At 46.4% G+C, this 22285-nt stretch overlaps 1 protein-coding gene across 1 annotated transcript in view; it reads left to right on the top strand.

Moving 5' to 3' along the window:
- LRRC28 (leucine rich repeat containing 28) overlaps positions 1–22285 on the top strand; it is a 334662-nt gene that overhangs the window by 276188 nt on the left and 36189 nt on the right. The window contains exons 8-9 of the mRNA XM_086958075.1: positions 1177–1352; positions 3544–3703. Coding sequence (XP_086814201.1) covers positions 1177–1352; positions 3544–3703 — 336 coding nt within the window. The remainder of the gene's footprint in view (positions 1–1176; positions 1353–3543; positions 3704–22285) is intronic.

Here is a 22285-nt window from a genome sequence, read left to right as displayed (position 1 = left end):
GTATCATATATCTGGATGCAATGACAGAAACAGCAAAATACAAGTCGGGCGGCACACTATGCTAAGCACCAGGGCTTTAAGTGGGATGAAAAAACTGGGGGGGTCTCTCAAAGGGGCGTGGCCAGTGTAATTAGGGGCATGGCTTTAAAATACTTTTGCTAAAAATCTGTGTTTAGCATAGTGTGCCGCTTGACTTGTATTTTGCTGTTTCTGTCATTGCATCCAGATATGTGATACAACAAGTAACATCATACCTACAACAAGTAAGGACTATTGACTTTGTCAATGGTTATTAGTTGCATAAGATAAATAAGCTGCAACTATGGCTTGTTACATATAATATTGAAAAAGCTTCCAATTAAAGCCCTGGTGCCCCTATCACAATGTTGCTTCTCTTGCGTTTCAGAAAGAGAAGAGAAATCCAAAAAGAAAATGACCCTTTAAAGGATTTCCCTTCCCCCCCCACAACGCTCACCTGGCATGACGTCATGCCGTAACTTCTCCACTAGTGAGAAGTGAGCAGTGTGGGGAGCACACATCGATGTGCCTGCTGTCTCGAAATGGGTCTCTATTGGGCTGTTTTGCGCCCCGGCACTTTTTTCTGGACTGCAGTGACAGCAAACTGCTGTCTCTGCAGTCCGGAAAAAAAACGGACCACCTGTGCCAGGGCTCAAAACAGCCCGATAGAGACCCGTTTTGAGGCCCCCTTTAAAAAACTGCTGGTGCTCAGACCCCTTGAGACCCGGCCCACTTAAAGCCCTGCTAAGCACAGATATTTAGCTTAAGTGTATTCAAGTCACGCCCCTTTGAGGGGCCCCCTCCCGTTTTTTTATCCCACTTAAAGCTCTGCTAGGATGTTAAGTCCAGCTCCTACCTTCTTTCCACACAACATTCCACCAACATGACCAAACGAAAAACTAACCATGTGTTTGGGATTGTAATGGAAGGAACTAGGGTTGTTCTTAGGCCCACCCTTTCCAATCTGCACTTCCGGGTTTATTTCACACCGCTGCTTCCTCTCACTGTGCTTCTCTTCACCAGAAGCGCCGTGAAAGGAAGGACCCGTGTCTCTACATCTAAACCGATAGGGAGGGGCTCTCTGTCTTTGAATGGTATATTGTGCAATCGGTACTTGGCTAACGGTTTTGTGGATGTCTCTTTCACCCCTCTTCCCAGCTGCGGCTCTCCTACTCGGGTTTCTGAAATGAAGCTGCTGTGTTTCTCCTCGGGACAGCTGTCGGTGTTCCTCCCGGCAGAGGTGAAATCCATCGGAGCCAGCACGGATTATGTGCTGCCTTTGCAAGAGCTGGCAATGAGAACGGTGTATGATGCATTTTACGTGTTTTTAAAAGGTAATTTCAGGCCAACTCTCTTCTGAAACTGAAGGGATATGCTATAAAAGATCAGATTTTTACATATGTCGTAGCAATGTACCTTAGCCAGGACATATCTGCGAGATTTAAGCCTAATGATCCATTGAATGTAAATGCCCAGAGTCCAGTGGCCTCGCTGAATGTCTTCTTTGAGTCTGATTGACAGGGTGGAGGCCTTTCACGTGCTGCGACAGAGAGTAGAATTTGTAAGGACAAAGAAAACGAAGAAAATGATTTGCAAGTGCCTGACCAATCTGTAGTGCTATTCTTTATCCAATGCAGGCTATCTTCATGCTTCCTCCCGAGTAGGCTCTGATGAAGCCATGCCCTAGTTGGTGCACCGCAGGAGACTTCGTGTGGCCATGGAGCATCTGCACACAGTGTGAATAGTTCAATTGCAAACCAACCTCTTTTGTATCAGTTATAATTGATCCCACCCCAGGAATGATTAATCTTAAGCTGTGATGCAGGCCTGGAAAGATCGTGAGAAGTAACTGTCCATTTCTTGTTCTTTCAATTTGTCAGTTTATGCCCACGTGTAGTGCATGTCACGATTTTCAGCACACATTTTTGTGCAAAAGAATAACTAGTGTATACTGCTAAATACTGCATTTGTGCATTTCGAAGTGCTGTAAAGAGCAGATGTTATGATAACCCAATCTCTGAAGGATAAAAGGCTGAGTCTGCCCTGCCGGCATTCAAACTTGCCACCTTAAATGTCCTAAATGCTTGGAGAACCCCAGGGCATTGCCAGTAAGTGTTGGGCAGTAGAGGGGCCAAGTTAGATTTAGAAGCTTGCTTCGTAAAGTGTTCCGTTGCTGATGCTAGGGTATCCATCCCAAACACATGGCTTCCATTTGATAACATTTTGTGAAAAATGCTGGTGTCCACAGCTTCATCGGCTTCATCTGCCATATTGACATGTCTCTGACTCGACAGGATGTCCCACCTGTATGAAGGAATGGATGCTAATGGACTACAAGTTAAAAAAAAAAACATTACACCCACAATGTTTCTTTTGATATTTGACCAGTTGCCATGTTGAAATAAAATATGTAGTTACTACCTGAAGATCATTTTCTGGCAAATGGGAACAAAGAAATGCTGCAATATATTGTGACACTGAGGGCCGGCATTTCCTACTTTGAAAGGTACCATGGCCTTAGCTGATTTCTCCACAAATCTATGTGCAAAAGGAGCTGTTCCCAACAAGTGCACATATAACATGTCTGTTCTGTGGCCTACCTTTGTGTGTAGGTGTCAGTTTTGAACTGCAGGGCTGCTGATCCTTCCCCTTTTGATGTCCAAGACCACCATCTCTTCCAGGTCAAGCACCATCTCCTGAAGATTAGAGAAAAACATTTCATGGAATGGAAAAGATGAGGGGTCCAATATTTTCTAGTTATTGATCCGGAACCCACTAGTCGTGTCTTCTCTTAAGTCTCCGTCTTCCCCAGTTGCCTCCTCAGCATCCGAATCTCCTGCAGTGCTTCTTATTGTATGCCTAATTACTTTTATTTTAACTTTTTTTGTAGCATGCTATGATTAGAGTCAAACCTAGGTGCATCTTTTTTAGAGCTTGCTTTATGACACCTGGTCACGGTCTTAGGTGTAGTTACTGGGGCTGCAATCAGAGGAAGCATTTCAGGGCCTTTCCAAAGATGAATAAGGTCTGATACTGGGTTAACTGGTATTCTAGAGGCCATTTAAGCAATTGTTTCTGCAGCGAACTGTGTATGGATGCGGGTGTGGTTAATCTTTGAAGGCTGCCTTATCCAAGGAATCTGTTAGGTACACACGCAGAGTATTTTTTTGCAGAGGTAGACATAGGCAGTTTTAGAGGTGCATTTCCAAGTAAATCGTATGGTTTTGACTTTCATTCTCCGCTGCCAGATACCAGTGGAGCTTTGTAAGATGGGAACACAGATTGCCCTTGCTAGAAGTTTATAAGTTTCATTTACTAATGTACAGACAGGCTTGCATACAGGGCACTGGTATAAACCAGATTCATGTTCAGGTTATTGTTGAGAATTCATTCTCAATTATCTGGAGGAAGCCGTTTTTATCAATAAAAAAGTCTTCCTTGTATTTGGCGCATCAACAATGTCTCGATATATTTCTTTAAAATTGTTAGCTACTTTGTACTGAATTATTTTTCTGCTTTTTTCAGATTTGAACTTCCTTTCACCAATTTCCTTACCCAGAAGCCTCCTGGAGCTGTTGCATTACCCCCTGGGGCACTGTCACCGCTGCAGCCAGCCCATGTTTACCATAGTCTACCCAAAGCTCTTTCCCCTGCGGGAGACTCCAATGGCTGGCCTTCACCAAGGGTAATTGCTGAGAAAATTAAACTGGGATTTGTAATCGTGCGCTCCGAGCTTTGCTTTTGAGTTTGATGACCTTAAAGGTCAGAGCCTTGTCTTTTGCATGTGCTGCCCATGCGCCTTCTGGAGACATGCATGACTAGGTTGCCTTAATTGAGGAGGTGGGTACATAGTGGGGTATCAATGGCAACAGGACTTCAAAGCGCATAGCCGGTTTACCTTAATTGTGAAGCTTACTGATTAATTATTGGAAACTGTCTTTATGCTGTTGGGGTCCATATGGCCTGCCTTTCTTCGCTGCACAGCGATAAACACTGTGGTTAGAGGTTTTATATCCAGTTTCTGGTTAGTGAGATGTGAAAATGCAGAGGATCACCAGGTGACCATTTTAGTAGCAAGGGGAGAATGCTCTGCTCGTGAGTAGCCTGTTTGTCACCGCGTTCTCTTCTTCGCCCTATCCCATCGTTCATCTCGCTCTAGTACACTGACTGTGTCCTGACTACTCTGCAAGTACTTGCTACACTTTATAGCACTTAATTACCAACTAAAGTGTAACTGGGTAAAGGGATTGTACCACAGTCATTTTTCCGTGCAATCCTTCATGCAGAGTGATGCATGACCTGACGAGAGCCACATCGACACTCCCAGTGTAAAGCATCCGTAGGTACATGTTCTTTCTCATGATTTTATGGCTTCATGCCCGTCCACCAATGTAATTACCTTAATGTGCTTTTGATCTAGGTTATCATGACTGTCTGCTTTCAGTTAATTTAAAAACTCATGGAGTTGGATGAGTTTTAAATGCACGGAAAGCTAAAATGGGACAGATTGTCCAAAGGAACCTGCGGGCAGCACCTCTCTGCCGCAACTCCCTCTTCCCAGTGGGCTGTCAATGCGCCAGGTAGGGATGAGGGTCACTCCAAAGCTGTCTTTGAGGCATGATCAGTCTACCATAGCTTGGATTGTCCAGTAGCTGGGTGAAGGGGGGCCGCAGGGTCTGCCAACAATTTTCCTCCCACCATGGCAGTCCTGATCTGCCTCCTTCCCTCCTGGGAGCTGGTCAGAGCTCTCAAAAGAACTCGAAAAAAGCAGCAGGACCAGGAAATCATGAAATTTGCCACCTCTTCCGTCTGCCATGAAATTTACGGACTTGGCATACACCACTTTTTTCCGACCCTGTTGTTTCTTAGTATGTTTTGTGGGGGCAATGGTGTCTCGTGTCAGTCTCATGAGCAATTTGGGATGGAGGAGCCAGAGAAGGTGAGGATTGTAAATTGGCACTGTTATCTCACCCAAACCCGTCCTTCTGAGACCATTAACATGGAGAGAGTACATTTTATTTAAATGAGCACAGGAATGGTAGGAGCACCGCTGTAGACAGTGGACTGGAAGGGGGGCAATAATGGATGGTACAGACCTTTTGCTGCAGCATTCCAGTACTGGTCTTTCTGTTTCTCCATGCTAAATTTAGAACATATTATCCTCAGTGGGTTTATCTTCTAATTGCGTATCCCTTCTGAGTCGACCTATCCTAGTTGATTGAGGCTTTGTCCCTCATATTCCTTCACCAAGGCTTTTAACACTGATATAGCCATTTGAGCTAGATTGAAATAGTTGTGCACCTCAGTGATAATGCAACGTAGTTGGGAATGCTAGTGAAGAGCAACATACAGCACTGTGACATTTCTTTGATGAATTTGCCTGACTACTGTAAATATGGAGATGGAAAACACTTTAAGAAAACAGACTTGAAAGCGGTGTCCAGCAGTCGAGGACCTGGAAGGAGAACCCTCCCCTGAGGTTTCTCACTATCTGAAAGACATGGGACTCAAGTGCACTGCTATCTCAATTTCTGATGGATACTCCTAATAGCAGATCCCACACCTTTAGAATATTCCCCCAATTCCATACTGTATCTGTACATTTTTAATGGCAGTGCGCCTGCATGACTAGGTGAGGCCATGTGGCTCCACTTTGGCTGCAGATGCAGCAGAGCCACAGATAAGTGCTAGCCATACGTGCCGATGTCCGTTCCTTTTTTCCATGCCTTTGAACATAGATCCGGTGCTCTGCTCCCTCTTTCGGTAGTATCGACAGTTTTTCCCAATCTAATCCAGTGTGCAAGGAAACAATGTCCCCACCTAAAATCACAGGTTTCAGTCCATGCTGTGATTGTTGGAAAAATATGTCAATAACTGATTTGCACATGGTGTGCTTTTCGATGTTTGGGCTTGATGACTCCCAAGTTGTGAGACCGTGTACCTTCATGCACACAAAGGCGATCTGGGGCTGTGAAGCAAAGCTCTACATCACTGAACATTGAAAGAAATCACAGATCCTATGTAAATCCTGCTCCAATTTCAGAGCGTGGACCCAATTCCGCTCTTGAAGCCAATACTATTGGCAGGTCTTCTTCATAGTCAAAGTCATCTGGTAAGTCGAAGTCCAAATCAAAGAATAAAATATATGGTAGCAAAGTGATATTCAACCCCATGCCTCTATCTAAACAGAAGTTGCGAGGGTGTCAAGGTACCACTCAATCTCTCTCCCGATTCCAGATACCCCAGTTGGTCCCATGCATACAAGACCATCTGAGATGCTACAGCAGTTTGAGACCTCTAACGTTGCATAGTTGCATCACTCTACCAGCTCCCCCTGGCACAAACGGGACCCTAGAATCCGCAGGGTCCTCCATTCAGGCCACATCTGAGCCTCTAGAACCCACTGCAACTTTGCATTCTGGCTGCAAGACCCCTGCCAGCCCCTCCTTCATTGATGCCGGTCCCGGCCGCAAAGGAGGAGGGGCGGGGGGGGGGGATGGGGGGAGTGGTCAGTTGCCAACTCTGATGTCTGACCCTGAGCCGAGTCCGTCTTGACTCCAACTGAGGTCTTGCTCCGGGCTCCATTCTAGCGCTCCCGGTTCCCGTTCAGACTGCTCCAGACAATACACTCACGTTACTGCTAAGCAGTACTAAGAGGCTTCATCATATTTTTAGTTAGGATTCTGACCAGAGTTTACTTCCAACCAGAAATAACAGTGGTGATGATAGGGATGATTTACCCCCCACATTATGATGATGACAGTTTATACATGGCTTCATGGAGGTCAGTGGTGTTGATACAGGGTCGCTTCCTCCCTGGGCCACCAATGGAGGAGAGTGCCCTCTTTGCTGTAGTAATTAGACATGCTGCGGAGGACCTGGACCTAGAGATGCCTACTGTTGACTTTCAAACAAACGTCCTTACAGAAGTGCTACCACCTGGGCCGGCTTCCTTTGAGCCTTTACTCCCATTCAAGGAGACTCTAACTGACACGCTGATGGATGGGCATTTGGTCTAAGCCTTACTTTTGTCTGCCGGTGAACAGACAAGTAGCCAGGCACCAGAGACAGTCACCTTTAGACCTTGATGTATTGACACAGAAACCTGCTCATGAGTGTTTTGATGGTTCAAGCTTCCACCGTCCAGTTGCATCCTTGTTTATTCTCCATGACCCCCCCCCCCTTTCTAGACAGGTAGTCAAAAGAATTGAGTCATTTTGGAAAAGCATGTTCGCTTCAGCCAGCCTAGCCTTGAGGTCGGTCACCACAGTTTGCCTGCTAGGCCATTGTACACACGCTGTCTAAGACATGGCCAGCGAGATCTTGCCAGCGGTCCCGGTCAAAATGGTGTAACTGCCGCTAACATGTGAATCATGCTGGCATAGATACCTCTGATTGCTTTGTGGTTGAGCAGTCGGTTCTAGTTTGGTGTTGTCTCACCATGCATGGCTGCAATCCGTAGATGTGCAGGCATCCCTCATGGATATGCCCTTCGGTGGATCCTGCCTAATTGGCTAATAAATGGACCCTGCTATAGAATGATTTAAGCAAAGTCAGACCAGAGCAACTTTTTAGGCCTTTCAACCCCTGCCAGGTTTGTCATCAGCTCTCGCCTTTCGGAAGTTACTCCAGGGGTTTGGTGTATGGCCAATGCCTGGCCCCGACCCCAGCTGCAGGTACCCCAGTCCTTTTGTGGCTGGAGATGAGAAACATATAAAGGGATTCCAGTTACAAAATTTCTTTGCACCAAAGACAATTGCTAAATTAGACAAAAATAGGACTGTTACTTTTTTAGAGATGTTGTTTATTCACATCCTCGAGCATAGGAAAATTATGTATACATTTGTTCAAATACTTATAAATGCCCAAAGAGAGGTGAAAGGGGTAGAGGGAGGGGGAAGCAAGTGCTTTGTGAGGATCAGGGTAGTGTAAAAAGGAATAAACTGAAATCACATGTGGTCACATTAGTACATTGAACAAGTTGACAACACATGGGCATGTTGGTATCGCCATTACACAATTTAATACATATATATATTCCTATCCCAATATTTGAAAACACAGTCAAGAATGTTCTGTTGAGCTTGGGTAGGATATGTAAAAGGAGTAAATCGACGTTTCGACCCCTGGTGGTGTAGGTTCACTTGCACCTTACTGCGGGGTCTTCATCAGGACAGGAGTAGTGGTGGGCAAGGAGGGGGTGGGGCCAAGGAAGGGCACCTATAATTAAAAACATCAAGGTGAGCTGAAGAACAGACACCTAAGGAGAATTGTAATGCGTGAAGTAAATTACATGAATTACCAAGAATGCCACTATCAATCGTGTGGCAACCATTACCTGCGAGCCTGCGAGCTGCTACCGCCACGTCCGCTGTAAGTGTGTGATGCGGGTTTCCCGATTCCTTTAGTTTGTGGATTGATTTGTTGTCTTTTGGCTCAAGTGCTGTAATGACGAGCGCCCCCCCCCCCCTTCTCTCCCTTGTCCAGAATAACGCATGGAAGCAGACTTCAGTGATCCCTCTCTTATAAAAACCTTCAATAGATCCTCTATGCAAAATCTGGCATCAATCTGGCATTGTACTGCAGTGGTTCCACAGTGGAGATGCGTCACGCTGCGTTGCTTCTAACCACAGTGGGCTGGCAGAGAACCTTCAGGCCCACTTCCAAGGGCCCATGACTGAAGTGGCACTACTTGTGGGGGGGGCAGTACTCACAGCAGACTGAGTCCAGGTGCTGCGTTCAAGATGGTTGGAGCGCTTTCTCTCCCTGAGACTCAGATCAGGAGGCCAGCCAACTACCCCTTGGAGTCACTGGGATCAAGATGCTGGTTCAGTTCTTTCACTCAGACAGCAGGACAACAGAGTAGCAGTCCTTCTTGCAGAGCAGCTCAGCAGTCCACAGACTTCCACAGATCCAGAGGTGTACTGAAGAGCTGGGTCTGAGGGTCCAGTATTTATGCCTGGTGCCCACTTTGAAGTAAGAGAAGGTTCTGGAGGTTTCCACCCCCAGAGGTGCTTGAAATGTTTTGCCTCCCTGCCCTGGCCCCAGCTTGGGGTCAGGAAAAGACTAATGTCCATCGCTTTGTGAGTTTTCTCAGGCAGGGTTTTTGTGATGTGCAAGTGTGGTAGGTGACTGCTTCTCCCCCCTCATCAAGTCAGAGATGGTCCATTCTCCCAACACCTATGTACCCTTTATCTCAGTGTCTGGGAGCAATACACAAAGACCAATTGCCTGCTACACCTAGTTATGTGACCCAGGATACAGGCTGCAGGCACCTAATGGTTAGGACAAGAAAATACCAACTTTCTAAAAGTGGCATTTTCAGAATTGTGACTTAAGTTCTAACTTTACCATTAAAGAGGGTTTTAGATGACAGTCAAAAGGTTTATTTTGTCAGGTCGAAATGGCAGCTTAAAACTGCACGCACAGGCTGCAGTGCCAGGCCTTAGTCATGTTTAAAAAAGCTCCTTAAATAGGTGGCACAATCAGTGGTGTAGGTTCACTAGTAGCATTTAATTTCCCAGCCCTGCGTACATGTAGTACAACTTTAATAGGGACTTATAAGTAAATTAAATTTGATCAGCCCTTGTTATTCTACTCATTCGTTGTGATGCATTTCTTGAAGGTGCTAACCCAAATTCCACCCGTACTCTTTGTGATTCCACAGTGGAGGCTTAATTTGGTGTTACCATTCTTGATGTGAACCCCATTTGAGCTAATGCATAGCTGCTTTAAGCGTCTTTTATCCATGAAGGCAGTTTTCCTCATAACATCAGCGCATTGTTCCAGTGAGGTTCAAGCCGTGCTTGTTCACCAACCATACACCACTACTTTCCCCAGACAAACTGGTGCTTAGGACAAGGGCGATATTCCTACCAAAAGTCATTACACTGTTCCATGTCAGGCACCTTTCCGACATTCTTTGCTGTGCCTCATCCATCCTAGGAGGACAAGAGGCTGCATTGCATACTTCAGGCTGCTATGTGGACATCAGTGCACACATTCACAAAGCACAACTACCTTAATAGCCAGGTCTGACAGAAGGGACACTTTGCTTATTCGGTCCAGCAAGACTTTTTGGTCTGAGTCCATCCACAGAACGACCACCTGGGAGGGCACTGATTTGGAATCATTTACAAGGTAAGGAATCTGCAGTTAAAAGGATCCAGCAGAAGAACAAGTTACTTACCTTCAGTAATGCTCTTTCTGGTGGATACTCTATTTAACTGCTGATTCCTCACCAAGCCACCCACCTCCCCAATCTGTGGAATTAATCCTTTTTTTCACCTAAGAAGATCCCAACTTAGAGATCTGCACACAGTTTACTATGATCAGGATTGACTTCAGATATGGCTCCAGTGCTATTTCCTGGCCAAGACTGAGTCTGCATGGAGCCACGCAAGGCCACCTCACCAATAAATCAGGATTTATATAGCGCTGCTATTCACTTGATAGGGTATCCATGCACTAGCAGTTCCCGGAAGGCTCATTCGAACAGCTAGGTCTTGAGGGCCCTTTGGAATTCCGGAAATGTGGTGACCATTCAATCAAATAGTACTTGTATACCGCAGCTTATCACACTAGAGGTTATCCAGGCGCTGTGCTGCAAGTATCAGTCAGAGTCTTGAGTCCCTTCCTGAAGAGGGTCAGTGAGGGTGCGGTGCGGAGGTGGAGGGCATTCCAGGCTTTGACAGTGAGGTTGGATAAGGATCATCCTCCAGAGAGGCAGCTGCAGATACGTGGTATCTGTGTGATGGCGAGTTGGAAATTCCGGGTCGGTCGATGCAAGTGTAGGCGATGGCTCCTGTATGCAGGTCCTTGGTTTGCAGAGGGCTTTGTAGGCGGCGGTCAGAAGCTTGAATTGGCATCTCTTCTGAATGGGGAGGTAGTGGAGGCCCTTCAGGTGCTGGATGATGTCTCCTCTTGGGCAGGTTGAGGATCAGTCTGTCAGCTGTGTTCTTGATCATCTGGAGTCTTTGCATGAGCTCGACGGTGGTGCCTGCATAGAGTGCGTTGTCATAGTCTAGTCGACTGGTGATGAGGGCCTGCGTCACCATTTTCCTGGTGCTGATGGAGAGCCATCTGTAGTATTTGTAGACTATGCAGAGCGTGTGGAAGCAGACTAAGGAAACTGCTTTCACCTGACGTTTCATGGAGAGTTCGCTGTAGAGGATGATGCTGAGGTTGCGGCGTGGTCTGTCAGCGTGGGGGTATATCAAACTCTGCCGGCCACCAGGAGTTGTACCAGAGAGCGATGTGACTGCCAAAGATCAGAACTTCAGATTTGTCCGTGTTGAGATTCAAGCAGTTGTCCTTCATCCATATGGGGATGTTCTTCATACAGTTGTGGAAATTGGACTTTTTCGAGGTGGGGTCCACTGAGAGGATGACCTGTGTATCGTCAGCCTAGGAGATGATGTTGATGGCATGCAATCTGGCAATGTCTGCGAGGTGTATCATCTAAATGTTGAAGGGGGTTGAACTGATGAATGATCCTTGGGGTACACCTCAGATGGTGTGCTTGGGTTGCAAGGTGGAGGGGGATATGGGGAAGGCAGACTTTCTGGGTATGTCCAGTGAGAAAGGATGCCACCATCTGAGTGCATCGTCTGTGATTCCTATCTGGCGTAGTCGATTGATGAGTGTGTGGTAAGAGATGGTGTTGAAGGCTGCAGAGAGGTCCAGGAGTAAAAGCGCAGCTGATTCTCCTCTGTCGAGTAGGATGTGGATGTTCTCTGTTGCAGCGATCAGGGCGGTCTCAGTGCTGTAGTTGATTCTGAAGCCTGACTGGGATGGGTACAGTAGGGTGGTTCTCTCCAGGTGTTCGGTGAGTTGGAGGTTGATGGCTTTCTGCAGGACTTAGGCGGGGAACGGGAGCAGAGAGATGGGATGGTAGTTCTGGAGCTCGCTTGGGACTGCCAAAGGTTTCTTGAGGAGGGACACTGATCCCCATGTGTTTCCATGCGTCTGGGAAGGTGGCTGGATTATGAGGTCGTTGAGGACAGTGGTGAGCTGGTGGCTGATCACGTCTCTTCTGAGGTTGAAGAGTTGGTGGGGGCATGGATCACTGGGTGCTCCTTGTGGATGGATTTCATAAGAGTGGTTGTGTTCGGTGTGATGAGTTGTTGCCATGCGGTGAGCATATGGTCGGTGGGGGGTGGTTGATAGGTTGCTTAAGAGGTTCCAGATCAAAGTTTCTTTAGATGGATGGTGATGGCCTGGAGCGGCGTGTAGAGGCTGCTTCAGGTCGTTTCTGCAATGTAGAAGAACGAGCATCCTTCATGTCTGCTTTAGTAGATGCAGGGAGTGTGGGCAAGTGATCTGAAGGCAGAGGGGCATCTTTTTGATGGTTGGTGGGGGTTCAGGCGGTGGTTAATGTAGACGGGTCCTTGGTTGTGTACAGCCTTGTGTGCATGGGTCAGAAGCTTGAATTGGCATCTCTTCTGTACGGGGAGCGAGTGGAGTTGCCTGAGGGGATGGTGTGATGTGGCTCACAAGAGAATTTGCCAAAAAAGTCTCAAGATGCAGTGTGACACCTGGGGGTATTCACCAGGTGAGGAATCTGCAGTTAAAATATCTACCAGAAAGAGCATTACCAAAGGAAAAAACCTTTTTCTTTTGGTCTGGATACTCTATCTAACTGCAAAATCCTCACTGCTCTCCCACCTCCATCTTCTGGTCAGACCCTCCAGGATTTCGTGATTTCGCGGTTTGCCGCAAAATTTGCACTTTTGTAAAAAATGCCGTGATTTTTACAAAAGTGCCTGCGAAATCGGCACTTTTGGAAATATGCCGCGATTTTCACAAACGTGCCCGTGAAATTGTAGGAATGCAGGGAAAAGGCAGCCACTTCCTCATTGTCCCAGATCTTGTCCTGAAGGTGGCCCCTTTCAAATTCCACTTTCTGGGCCGAAATGCCTACAATTATAGTTTGGACTGTAACTCTCAGGTTGATCTAGGGAGATTCTTCAACTACTACTAGTTTTTATAGTACAAGACCTTAAAAAAATAGGATTAGGCACGGCTTACTCATTATGCTTTGATATTAAGTAATTATTGATGCAGGTTTTTAGTGAGTCAGTGCTGCCTGCCATGCACTTTATGTAATACCCTCATATTTGATGTTGTTTGTAATTTTTAATATTGAATATACTAATACTTTGTTTTCAAACCCTCTTGTATGTCCCGGGCTTACTGCTCCAAATTGTTTAATATGCTTGTGCACTGTATGAGAAACTAGCACATATATTGTGGTCATGAATAGGTTAATTGATTTTCCCTTTTACCTTGAAGTGAACATATCTTTAAAAAAAAAAAAAACAAAGGAACCTCACATTTTATGCCTGCTGCAATTAATTAAGTTTCTAAGGGTTTGTGGCAGAGATATCTGGGTACAGGACTATTGCAGATCCATTAAAACGGAAGTCTTCCCAATGCCTGGCTGTTAACCGGATTATTTCATTAAGTTGGAAATGGCACATCATGGTAAGGATGTCCTAGGCTTGTTCTCCTGAATGGCCCTGCCCAGCTCTATCTGTTTTAATCTGCTTGCTCCAAGTATCCCCCAAAACAGTTTTTGGTCATATTGCTGTCTTCTGCACCCTGGGCAACGTATCTAACGTGAACACTGTTCTCCCGGGAGCAGTTTTAAGTCTTCCTTATAGGATTCAATTCGGCAGCTTTTTTATAACCTCCTCTTGCCTTAAAAAAACCTCTGTTCCGTTGCCATATTATCGTAGACTCTTCAAGATGAGACTCTTTCACCTAAGTGGTAGATGTCTTTCTTCACCTCGCTGAGTGTCTTGACGGAGCTCAGTCCAGAGTGAGAAAAAAACTTCTTTCAAATCCTAGTGCAACTTCACCATAAACTCCCTTGTAACTGAAGACGTGCCCCCAGCTGTGCAGGCCCAACTTTACCATTTGGAGGGGTATCCCACTGAGCTTGAGCTGCCTTGGTATTCATGTCTGCTTTAGTAGATGCAGGGAGTGTGGGCAAGTGATCTGAAGGCAGAGGGGCATCTTTTTGATGGTTGGTGGGGGTTCAGGCGGTGGTTAATGTAGACGGGTCCTTGGTTGTGTACAGCCTTGTGTGCATGGGTCAGAAGCTTGAATTGGCATCTCTTCTGTACGGGGAGCGAGTGGAGTTGCCTGAGGGGATGGTGTGATGTGGCTCACAAGAGAATTTGCCAAAAAAGTCTCAAGATGCAGTGTGACACCTGGGGGTATTCACCAGGTGAGGAATCTGCAGTTAAAATATCTACCAGAAAGAGCATTACCAAAGGAAAAAACCTTTTTCTTTTGGTCTGGATACTCTATCTAACTGCAAAATCCTCACTGCTCTCCCACCTCCATCTTCTGGTCAGACCCTCCAGGATTTCGTGATTTCGCGGTTTGCCGCAAAATTTGCACTTTTGTAAAAAATGCCGTGATTTTTACAAAAGTGCCTGCGAAATCGGCACTTTTGGAAATATGCCGCGATTTTCACAAACGTGCCCGTGAAATTGTAGGAATGCAGGGAAAAGGCAGCCACTTCCTCATTGTCCCAGATCTTGTCCTGAAGGTGGCCCCTTTCAAATTCCACTTTCTGGGCCGAAATGCCTACAATTATAGTTTGGACTGTAACTCTCAGGTTGATCTAGGGAGATTCTTCAACTACTACTAGTTTTTATAGTACAAGACCTTAAAAAAATAGGATTAGGCACGGCTTACTCATTATGCTTTGATATTAAGTAATTATTGATGCAGGTTTTTAGTGAGTCAGTGCTGCCTGCCATGCACTTTATGTAATACCCTCATATTTGATGTTGTTTGTAATTTTTAATATTGAATATACTAATACTTTGTTTTCAAACCCTCTTGTATGTCCCGGGCTTACTGCTCCAAATTGTTTAATATGCTTGTGCACTGTATGAGAAACTAGCACATATATTGTGGTCATGAATAGGTTAATTGATTTTCCCTTTTACCTTGAAGTGAACATATCTTTAAAAAAAAAAAAACAAAGGAACCTCACATTTTATGCCTGCTGCAATTAATTAAGTTTCTAAGGGTTTGTGGCAGAGATATCTGGGTACAGGACTATTGCAGATCCATTAAAACGGAAGTCTTCCCAATGCCTGGCTGTTAACCGGATTATTTCATTAAGTTGGAAATGGCACATCATGGTAAGGATGTCCTAGGCTTGTTCTCCTGAATGGCCCTGCCCAGCTCTATCTGTTTTAATCTGCTTGCTCCAAGTATCCCCCAAAACAGTTTTTGGTCATATTGCTGTCTTCTGCACCCTGGGCAACGTATCTAACGTGAACACTGTTCTCCCGGGAGCAGTTTTAAGTCTTCCTTATAGGATTCAATTCGGCAGCTTTTTTATAACCTCCTCTTGCCTTAAAAAAACCTCTGTTCCGTTGCCATATTATCGTAGACTCTTCAAGATGAGACTCTTTCACCTAAGTGGTAGATGTCTTTCTTCACCTCGCTGAGTGTCTTGACGGAGCTCAGTCCAGAGTGAGAAAAAAACTTCTTTCAAATCCTAGTGCAACTTCACCATAAACTCCCTTGTAACTGAAGACGTGCCCCCAGCTGTGCAGGCCCAACTTTACCATTTGGAGGGGTATCCCACTGAGCTTGAGCTGCCTTGGTATTCAGCTGCTGATTTAGTAGGTGGTGTAGAGCATAAACAGTTCACTCACTCATGCTTTCTTCTTCCATCTATTGCTGTTGCCACCTATTAAGCTTCAGCCACTGGGGTGCAGTAATGGTAAGTGTGGGCTGTGCTACCGTCATTTGCTGGTCTCTGCTATAAATGCGCTGGGGAACAATGGTAGTCAATGGCATTACATCTAGCTTGGTTACTGCAGTGCCCTTCATCCATCTTCTTGGAGCTTTCTTAAGCAAAGGGCTCAGTAATGATATTCAAAGCCATTCACTGGGTGCCTAGGTTTTCCTCTTCCAACTAAAGGGCATCCATCAACTTAGTCCCTCCCAAAGTCACCACATCCAGATGGCAATTACCACGGTCTACCTTATTCTTTTGCGAGTCATGCCCGCCAGAGTGGGCCCTTATTGTGTTTCTCTGGGCCCCCATGGTTCCCTTCACCGCTGCAGAGCCCTCCACTGGTGCACTCGATTCACCCTGGGATCCAGGTAGGCCAACACTACTTCTTCGGCTGCCTCTTTCTTATTTCCCCATTGTCGTGAGTAGAAGTGGATGGGGACCAACAGCAGGTCCTTTGGTTGAGAAGTAGCTACATGATTATAGACTCAGTAGCTTTTTCTCCACAGTGAGAGTATTCGGAGGAAGGAGGCCTTTTTTCAATCTTGCGAAGGGATCTTAGTGATTGTTTTCTCCAGGCTTCGGCAACCCCCAACCCTAGGCTGCACACAAGAGAGAATCCTATTCAAATGATTGATGGATTGAGCAATTATGGGGATGGAGTGACCTTGTCCATCAGACACATGAATCACTCGGAACCCAGGAGTATCGAGGACCTCGTGTCTGGCTTCATCCTTCCCTTCCTACCAGGACCAGAAAAGTGAATTCCTACCATTTCACCTTACGACCTCAGCTATTTGTCTGATGGGCTCCAGGACCATTCCCATGGGGTGTTGACTGCTGCAGCAGTTCACAGTACTAGACTTCTAGTCAAAGGTGTGTGTCAGTGGAGCGCAAAGCTTGCGATTGTGGTGCCGCTTTGACATTGACTCTGGCCAGTCCTTGTGGCCCCTTACCTCACTTGGCTATCCCTGTCCCCAGCAGTGCCCCGCCACAGCTCCAGCAGCCGCCCAACCACACAGCAGGCCTAGTGCCAGTCAGTAAACTCTGACTTTCCCACCACCCAAGACCGGTTTCACCCATTCCCCTCACACTAATGCCCCAGACATTCGGATGCTTAAAACTACAAAATTAGACAGTCTGCTTGACATCCACCTAAAGAGATTAACCAACCATCTTATAATTCTTATGAAACATCACGTTCCTTCGTGAATCCCCGACCCCTCCTTCCCTGGTTTCATGCCCACCCTTACCATCTGGGCACATCCCAGCCGTTCATCAACCTTGTCCGTGTTAGAACATTGTTCATTAATTTTCAAACGGGCAGTATTTATTTACAAATAGGCACACCATTATCGAAGAGTATTCTTGAATGCTTTTAAAAATATTATTCTCTCGGTTTTTGTTGCTTACCGTTTGAATGTAATGCTTTTACCCAGATTTGACTTAAATTGGAACAATATTAAAGTTCTGCAGTTATCCTGAGATGGATATATTTTTTTTATAAATGTTTTTGTCTTCTTATTGTAAGTTTGAAAAGGCCTCATTTGTTTAAACAGCAGTCGAAATTAAATGCGATTTTGTGTTTACTTAAGCAGTTTTCTCAAGATTTGGAGCATTATCCCTGCTGATAAAATGAAGTTCACAGCTTTAGAATCCTTAAATTAACCTGCAACGCTTCACACGTTGTTATGCAATACCAGCTTGTGATTTGGTGGCAACGTGCAGGAGGCGATGTGCATTTAATCTGCTTTTACTGTGTAATCAGGAGAAAACAAACCCATTAACTCATTAAACACCTGCTGTCTCCGGAGATCACATGGATGCCGAATTCAAGAAATGCTCAGCAGTTGTTTAATAAGAAGCCCAGCTTTTTCTTTGTTTACTTTTTTAGACGTTAAATGTGTTTTCCTTTTGGGGCTGGTAGCCACAATGTTCAAAGAGGTCTGTGGGTAGCTATTTTTTTAGGAAATAACAATTTAATTATTTAATTTTGAGGTTGAGAATGCTATATTTTAGAATCCTAGTCCGATGCTCAGGGCTCTGTTACTAAAGGCCCTCTACCGAGTCATAAAAAAGAAAGATCCACAGTCAAGGAAAGACAGCGGAGAGGGTGACTTTTAGGGACAGGGATTGTCTCGCTCCGGAAGCCTACAAAGCTGTTATTACATTCAGGGAGGGTAAAAAAAAATAAGCATTGGAAATGCAATAGGTCTCGGATTTATTTGAGTTAGAGCTAATGGCATTGTAAATGGCAATGTCTTTTAACCATTGTTATGGAGTGTATGCATGATGTGTGTAGTAGAATTATGTGGGTTGGATTGGAATTGTAGTAATGGTGGCATGCTGCGCTTTAGATGAATATGTTTAAAAGTAAAGTGCACCATACTGCGATTGCTACAATATTTAATTGTGGATGTGTTAACAATTGATGTGTGCACTGATGGCTAGTGGTGTGTGTGCCTGTAGAAATTGTGCACTGATGGCTGGTGGTGTGTGTGCCTGGTGGAAGCGTGCACTGCCAGCTGGAGGTGTGTGTGCCTGGTGGAAGCGTGCACTGACGGCTGGTGGTGTGTGTGCCTGGTGAAAGCGTGCACTGACGTCTGGTGGTGTGTGTGCCTGGTGAAAGTGTGCACTGATGGCTGGTGGTGTGGGTGTGTTTGGTAAAAGCGTGCACTGACGTCTGGTGGTGTGTGCCTGGTGGAAGCGTGCGCTGCCGGATGGTGGTGTTTGCGCCTGGTAAAAGCTTGCACTGCCGGCTGGTGGTGTTTGTGCCCAGTGAAAGCGTGCACTGACGACCTATGGTGTCTGTGTCTGGTGAAAGTGTGCAGTGATGGTGTGGTTGCGTGTGTGCGTGGTGAGTGTGTGCGTGGTGAGTGTGTGCGTGATGTTGTGTGTGTGCTGTTGTGTGTGTGGTCTTATGTGTGTTGTGTTATGTGTGTGTGTGTGGTGGACTAGGTTCGAGTTTTCGTACCCTGCACACTCACACACTGCCCCTACACACTCACAGACTGCTCACCCTACACAGTCACACAGTGTTCACCCTGCACGCTCACACACTACTCACCCTGCACACTCACACACTGCTCACCCTGCACACTCACACAATGTTCACCCTGCACACTCACACAATGTTCACCCTGCACACTCACACAATGTTCACCCTGCACACTCACACAATGTTCACCCTGCACACTCACACACTGCTCACCCTACACTCACACAATGTTCACCCTGCACACACACACTGCTCACCCTACACGCTCACACAATGTTCACCCTGCACACTTACATACTGCTCACCCTGCACACTTACACACTGCTAGCCCTGCACACTCACACACTGCTCACCCTACACACTCACACACCGCTAACCCTACAGTACCAAAGCACTCCACACCCTGCACACTTACACACCCTGCACACTTACACACTGCTAGCCCTGGACACCCACACACTGCTCACCCTGCACACTCACACACTGCTAGCCCTGCACACTCACACACTGCTCACCCTGCACACTTACACACTACTTGCCCTGGATACACACACACTGCTCACCCTGCACACTTACACACTGCTAGCCCTGCACACTCACACACCGCTCACCCTGCACACTCACACACTGCTCACCCTACATACTCACACACTGCTCACCCTACACACTGCTCACCCTACACACTCATACACTGCTCACCCTGCACACTCACACACTGCTCACCCTGCACACTCACACACTGCTCACCCTGCAGACTTACACACTGCTAGCCCTGCACACCCACATACTGCTCCCCCTGCACACTTACACACTGCTAGCCCTGGACACCCACACACTGCTCACCCTGCACACTTACACACTGCTGGCCTCCGGGAGATTTGCATTAGCCCCACGATGTAAAATCATTAACCTCCGTAACGATCAGCGTTGCAGTACATGCCTGGGGCCAGTGTGCCTTTCCCACTTCCAGCTCGAACACTTCGTTAAAGGGCGGGGCTGTCGCGTTGCCACCCCCCACCGGCTGGGCACAGTCCACTGCCAGGTGACACCACCAGTCCCCACCGGGCAAACAATCTTATTAACTTGTAACCTTACACAGTGGGGCTTAGAAGATAGAAGTTATATACGCAGCTCAAGGAGCGCTCCGTTTCTAGTAATTGTAATAAATATAGCTTTAGTTGGGGTTATTGGGTCCAAAACATAGGCTAGGGAACCACCAGAACAGAGTTCTGGCCACAGTATCACACAAGGGCAACGATGTGTGATCTTGTACAGATCTTCTTATGGTCTCTTTTCTCTTAGGTCCTCTAACTGGAAAGCACTTACAAACATGTTAACGCTCAGTACATGGCAATACATTAAAAATATGTTTATACGAACTAGTGATGTTCTTCGAAAGCAGAAATGTACAACGTTCACAAGTACTGGGGCTTCGTGCCCCCATTGCGTTATGCTTATTTGTAACGGATATCCCTGATCTCATTGCCCCCAGATAATAGCGCTGCCTCACCGCGCCCACAAACACTTGGAGGGTGGGCAGTGCCTCGTATGTGCCCTCCGAGCGACCACACTGTCCTGGAAAGATGTTTCAGAATCTGCTTCTTGATTATGTCAGCCATGGTGGGTCTGCCTGTTGCAGAAGGGCGGTCCGGGAAGAATCAGTGTAGGCAGCTGCGGGACCCAAGTCATCTCCGTCGGGGAGCCGTGCTGCCCCCTTCGGGCGCGGTGCCTGCAGTCGCCCCCGCTGCCCTGATCCGCCAGTCAGCCGGTCGCCATCTTCGCTGCAGCATCACCTAGAGACGCCAAGCTGGAAGTGTTATCATCGGTGTGGGGCCAAACCCAGCCCAATGGCTCTGCACCGATGACAGCACTGGGAGGAGCGGGAGAGAAGGAAGAGGCGGAGTGTACCGGCTAAACAAACAAACAAGCGTTCGCGAATGTGATCCAATTGTAAAAAAACAAAGAAAACGCCTGCGAGTGGTGCGATCATATGTCTTCAATTATCCCGGCCGAAGACATACGGCCTTTGGTGTGCGTAACAGACACCAATAGGCCATGGGTGGAGCTACGCGACCGCCATGGCCTATTAAGTTTTCTGTTTTAAAAGTACACGCACGCAAAGGCCAATGAAAATGGACCTAGGAAATAACACACACGAGCTGCATGGAATTCCTAGGTCCATTTTCAAAACCCCGAGAAAAAGACTCTAGCTGCGCGACACTGCTGCGCAGCGTACGCTAGGCCCGAGACCTATAAACGTATTTGTAAAGCGCAAACTACTCACCTTTACGGGTCTTAAGGTGCTGGGGGCCGGCGTGGAATTAAGTGAGCTATTGCCCAGAGTCCCATGGTGCTGAGATGAGCTGCCACCTGAGCTGGGGATCGAACCATGAACCTTGTGCTCCGAAGTCAGCTGCCTGGCCGCTGCACCACACCTCTCCAGGGTGGAGTGCTCTAAATGAAATGGGTAGACACAGAAAGGCAAGCTTTGGGATATCGGGTCTACGCCTATTCCTGCCCCCTGCTACTAGCTACTCTGATTTCTTCAGTAGAGATCCGAGCGCTCCAATGTTCTAATGTAGCTTTGACACATTATGAATCCCTACATATTTCATTTCTAACAGAATTACTAGAATTCATTCATAACTTGATTCACTGTGTATTAGTCAACTAGTTTGGACATATTCCATACATTGCGTTCTGAATTAGAAACATCCTCTATATTCATGTATGCAAGGTGTTATGGTTTGTGTACACACACAATGACTTGAATTGCATTCCTGAGTCGGGATGCTACGGTAGCCTAGTGCTGTGCAAGCAGCAGCATTTCAGTTGCCCGTATGTTTATTGCCCTTATGTTTATGGCCATTCTACAACTTCCAGACCTGCTACTTATAAGACTTGATAACGTTTTTCTACGGCTGCTGTAAATGGACCTTCCCACTTGTACTTCCGTTTGCGTTGGAGGAGGTTAGTGTACATTATTAAGGGGTGGCATTGTTGCAACAACTATCATTTCTACACTAGGCCATTTGTAGCGGCCACCATTTTTTATAAAGCATGTTGCTGCATGTCCTGTGTCTCTGAATTTCTAAATTTGGTTAAAAACGCATTGGTAGGATTTATTTTCTGGCCAACTTAACAGTCAACTTGAAAGCTCTAGTCTTATTTAGTCCTTTCCACCACACAGGCTTCTCTAGAGGTACTATGAAGTGTTTGGGTCTGGCTTAACAACAGTGCTTTTGTCAGACCTTATGTGATCAACAGAAAAAAATGCTTCTAGAAGTACTAATGAAAGGGCTAGGACTTTACCCACCTGATAGTTGACTTGAGTACAGTGTTTGATTGGGCTTCCACTGAAAGAGCGCTGCATAGCACCTTTTGCCTCGTGGGAGTGCCTGTGCTCACCACAGCAGAACTGAGTTGGTTATTGTGGCACAACTAGGCTGTGGGCCTATCTCTTGATTATTTAATAAGCCCCCGGGCTGGTGCTGTTAAAA

The sequence above is a fragment of the Lissotriton vulgaris genome, chromosome 2_1 (assembly GCF_964263255.1).
Source record: "Lissotriton vulgaris chromosome 2_1, aLisVul1.2, whole genome shotgun sequence".
In the NCBI taxonomy this organism is placed as follows: domain Eukaryota; kingdom Metazoa; phylum Chordata; class Amphibia; order Caudata; family Salamandridae; genus Lissotriton; species Lissotriton vulgaris.
The sequence above is the reverse complement of the archived record's forward strand: the minus strand, read 5'-3'. Positions and strand labels throughout refer to the sequence as shown.